A 3,865-nucleotide genomic window follows, 5' to 3' on the forward strand; every position below is an offset into this window, starting at 1 on the left:
TCCTGAAAACAAAATCCTGGCTGTCGTCCTATGCTGCTCATTCCCTCCCATCCCAGCTCTGTTCCATCAGCATTTACACACTCATTTACCGGAAGATTTATTAAGCACCTACTATGTGCCAGGCATTGAAATCCTCTGTGGGCCAAGCACAGCCCAGATGTCTAAGGGAAAGGGGAACAAAAGCACTCGTGACCGGAAGCCTGCGGTCCCTGACCCTGTCAGCTCCTTCACAGTCTGCCTCCCCCTCCCCCGTCTACCCCCTGCCACACCTGAGACAGGTCTGAGGGCCATGCTGGCCTCTATCCATCCTGGAACATTCCAGGTATGTTCCCCTGGGTGGAGCTTTGCTTTAGCAGTTCCTTCTTTTTTGCCTAGAATCCTCTTTTGCCAGATTTTTGCATGGCTTGCCCTCTCATCTCTTTCACCAAACATCACCTTCCAACCACCTTCCGACCACCCCGATGCATTCACCCCCAGCGCTGCCCGCCCCAGCCCTGCTTCATTTTCTTCTAACCACTTTCTGACAAGCTAAGTAACTGACTCCGACCATGTTGTCTCTCCCCCAACTAGAGCGCAAGCTGCATGAGGGCAGGGCTTTGCTGTTTTCCCTGCCGCACCCTTGGCCAACGGTGCCTGGATATAACAGACGCTCATTAAGTATCTGATGAATGAATCCTTACAACCCTGCTGTAAGGTGAGTCTTATTCTCCCTCATTTTATAGACAGACCTCCCCAGGTTCAGAGAGGAGAGGTGACTTGCCCGAGATCACACAGCAAACACCTGGCAGTGCAGGCCTGTGGCCTGTCCTCACACAGGAGCCTCTCGTTCCCCCAGGAAGTCAGACAGACCAAGGTTTGCATCCGGGCTCTGCCATCCCTGGCCAAGTTGTTACCTTCCCGGTTAAGTCTTTCCCCTTCCTGACCTCTCAGTTCCTTGTTCCCACCTAAAAGGAGGGCTGGACAAGGTAGTGCTCATGACAGGCTCTCAGGGAGCCCTAAAGCCCTCCGCTGACCTCCCCCTGGGGCCCAGGCCCACCTTGACCTGGGCGTAGAAGCTGCCCAGGCTGCAGCAGACACGGCACTCGAGCATGGCATCGTCGTTGTTGTGGGCATAGCGCAGGGCCTTCTCGAAGCTCTCCAGAGCCTTCTGGAAGACACTGAGGCCCAGGAAAGCATTGCCCATGCTCAGGCTGACCTGGCCTCCGAGCTGGGCACCTGCCCTGGTGCCAGGCAGGCCAAGGCAGGTCTTGCAGTAGGAGATGGTCTTGTGAAACTCGCACAGCTTCTCGTTGCTGCGTGCCAGGTTCAGGTAGCTCTCCAGGAGGAAATCGGCATCCTCCAGCTCCCGCGCTGTGTCAATCTGCACCACGGCAAACTACCCACCAGGCAGTGGGCAGGTGACTGTCAGCCTGGACTCCGAGCCTTGGGCCCCAGCTCCCAACTCCCAGGCTCAGACCTCCAGCCTCAGACCCAGAGGCTCCATACCTATCCCCCAGTTTCACACCCAAAGAACAGACCCCAAAGCCTCAGTCAGACAGACCCAGCCCTTCCACCCCTGGTCTCGAATGCACGCTCCGTACCCCAGCCATAGGCCAGAGGCTTCAGCCTGGAGCACCCCCCGCCCCGGCTCAGACTCACAACCTTCACCCTCTCACCCCAAGCCTCAAACCTGGAGCCCACACCCTCCAGGTTCAGACACAGAGCCCCATGCAGGAAGGCTGAAACCCAGACTCCGAGACCCGGGCTCAAGATCCCTGAACTCTGGACCCTGAGAACCTGAGTCTCAGAGGCTCAGCCACTGAAGTTCAAGGCCACAGGCCTGAATCTGAAGCCAAGACCCAGCACCTAAGACCCAGAGCCTTAGACGCAGACTCAGAGCTGCGGGTACTGGCCCCCAGCCTGTGGGACGAAGGGGAGCCTGCGGAGGCCCAGAGGGGGCTGGGGGGCCTGGAGGAATCCAGCCCCAGCCTGACCCTCGCTTGGCTCACCACCTGGGCTGGGTACCCCACCTTCAGCATCTCCTTGTAGCGGCCCATCTCCGAGTGGGCCGTGACCAGGCAGCCCAGCACGCGGAAGCGCCCCACGAGGTCCGAGCTCTTCTCCAGCACCTTCATCCACACCTGCAGCGCCTTCTCTGTCTGGTTAGACTGGTACAGCTGCAGCCCCTTCTCAATCTGCTGCTTCGTCTGGTCCTGCCCCATCCTCCCCGAGCCCTGCGCCCCACTCCGGGAGACCTCTAGGCACTCATGGCGCGGGACCCCCAGCGCTGGCCGCCCGGCTGCCTGCTGAGACCCAGGAGTGAAAGCCTCTGGTGGGAGCCGGAGTGGGGCCTGGGTGGAGAGCGGGCGCCACCCCGGGAAGGAAGCTGCTGCGGCCTCTGTGCACAGCTGTCCCTGCCAGTTGGGGCCACGTGGCTCCTGAGGAATGTCAGCAGCAAGGTCACGCGGGCTTCTGCCGCGCCCACCCATGCTGGGAGGGGGCTCCCCCAGGGACACAGGCACCCTGCCACCTGGGCACCCTCTTGGGTGTCGCTTCGGCACCTTCGACACTTGCCCTGATTGCCCTGGCAGGCCAGGCCCCCCTCCCCCGGCAGCCTTGCTGAGGAGCCGCCTCCAGTGGGTGGCCAGGCCTCCGGCAAGCAGGGATGAGGCCGGACACACAGGCTTCAGGGAGGCTGGGGCAAGCGCCCCGCGCTGCTTCTCCTGCATCAAAACTCCCCCAGCCCAGCCCTCCCCCGGCTTTGTCACTGTGATTCTCCGGGCACCCTGGTCACCTACCAGTGCACAGGCTGAGAGCGTTCCCAGCGGCTCCTCCTGCAGAGGCTGGGGAAGGCTCCCCGGCTCCTCGCCTGGCTTCCTCCTAACCCAGTGTCACCCCAGCCAAGTCACTGACCTCTCTGGGCCTCAGTTTCCTCATCTATAACATGAGGATAACAATAGGATAATAAACCTTAACTCGCGGGGCTCTCTAGAGGCTCGCCCACGGCACAGTGGCGTGGTTAACGGCCCGGGCCCCGGAGCCAGGCTGGCAGCGCTGGAATCCTGGCTCTGCCATCTATGCATGTGGGCAGTGTGACGCTGGGCAAGTCACCTGGCCCTGAGGAATGAAGAGTAACGGTGCTGGGCTCACTGGGTTGCTGTGAAAACCGAATGACTTACTGGTCGAGTGGGACAGTGCCTGGCACACAGGAAACACTGCGTGTTGATAAGCAAGGTTATCCTGCTCCTTGGTAAACTGCCCACCGGCGCGGAGCTTGGCCCTTGAAGGTTTAAAAAGTGTCCCAATTCCAATCCCAACCCCGGTTTGGAACGGTCCCTAAGAATGAGCTTTAATATTGTGGAGAAGGGCAAGGTCTTGGGCAGTCTTGGGGCTCGCAGGGATGAAGGGAGACCCCAGGTGATGGGCCCCTGCCAATCCCACCAGCTTCTCCCACCTCACTCTCGCCTCTCTCTGCCCCAGGGCAAAGCTCGACCTTTCAGAGCAGATAATTCAGTGGTTCTCAGTATATTCACGAAGTTATGCATTAATCGCACTAATTCGAGAACATTTTCATCTCCCCAAAAAGAAGTCCCATACCCATTAACAGTCACTCTCCCTTCCCATGTTACGGCTGAATCGTGACCTCCCCATTCATACGTTGGCATTTTAGCCCCTAGTACCTCAGAATGGGACTGTATTTGGAGACAGGGGCTTTAAGAGCTAATCAACGTAAAATGAGGTCACACAGGTGGGCCCTACTCCAGCATGACTGGCGTCCTTGTAAGAAGAGATTAGGACTCAGACACATGGAGGAAGATCATGTGGAGACAAAGGGAGGAAACGGCCACCTACAAGCCACGGAGAGGCCTCGGAATGAAAACAACTC

General features: G+C 59.0%; 1 protein-coding gene across 2 annotated transcripts in view; it reads right to left on the reverse strand.

Moving 5' to 3' along the window:
- RAPSN (receptor-associated protein of the synapse) overlaps nt 1–2,399 on the reverse strand; it is a 10,525-nt gene extending 8,126 nt beyond the window's left edge. Inside the window, exons 1-2 of one of the 2 annotated variants that reach the window (XM_012645149.1) lie at nt 2,010–2,399; nt 1,037–1,375 (exon numbers count right to left, since the gene is read on the reverse strand). In XM_012645149.1, coding sequence (XP_012500603.1) covers nt 1,037–1,375; nt 2,010–2,201 — 531 coding nt within the window. In that variant the 5' untranslated portion in view covers nt 2,202–2,399. The remainder of the gene's footprint in view (nt 1–1,036; nt 1,376–2,009) is intronic. The other variant, XM_012645148.1, reaches the window with a different exon arrangement.
- Nucleotides 2,400–3,865: the final 1,466 nt, after the last annotated feature.

This window comes from Propithecus coquereli, unplaced genomic scaffold, assembly GCF_000956105.1.
Source record: "Propithecus coquereli isolate 6110/MARCELLA unplaced genomic scaffold, Pcoq_1.0 Scaffold227, whole genome shotgun sequence".
NCBI lineage: Eukaryota > Metazoa > Chordata > Mammalia > Primates > Indriidae > Propithecus > Propithecus coquereli.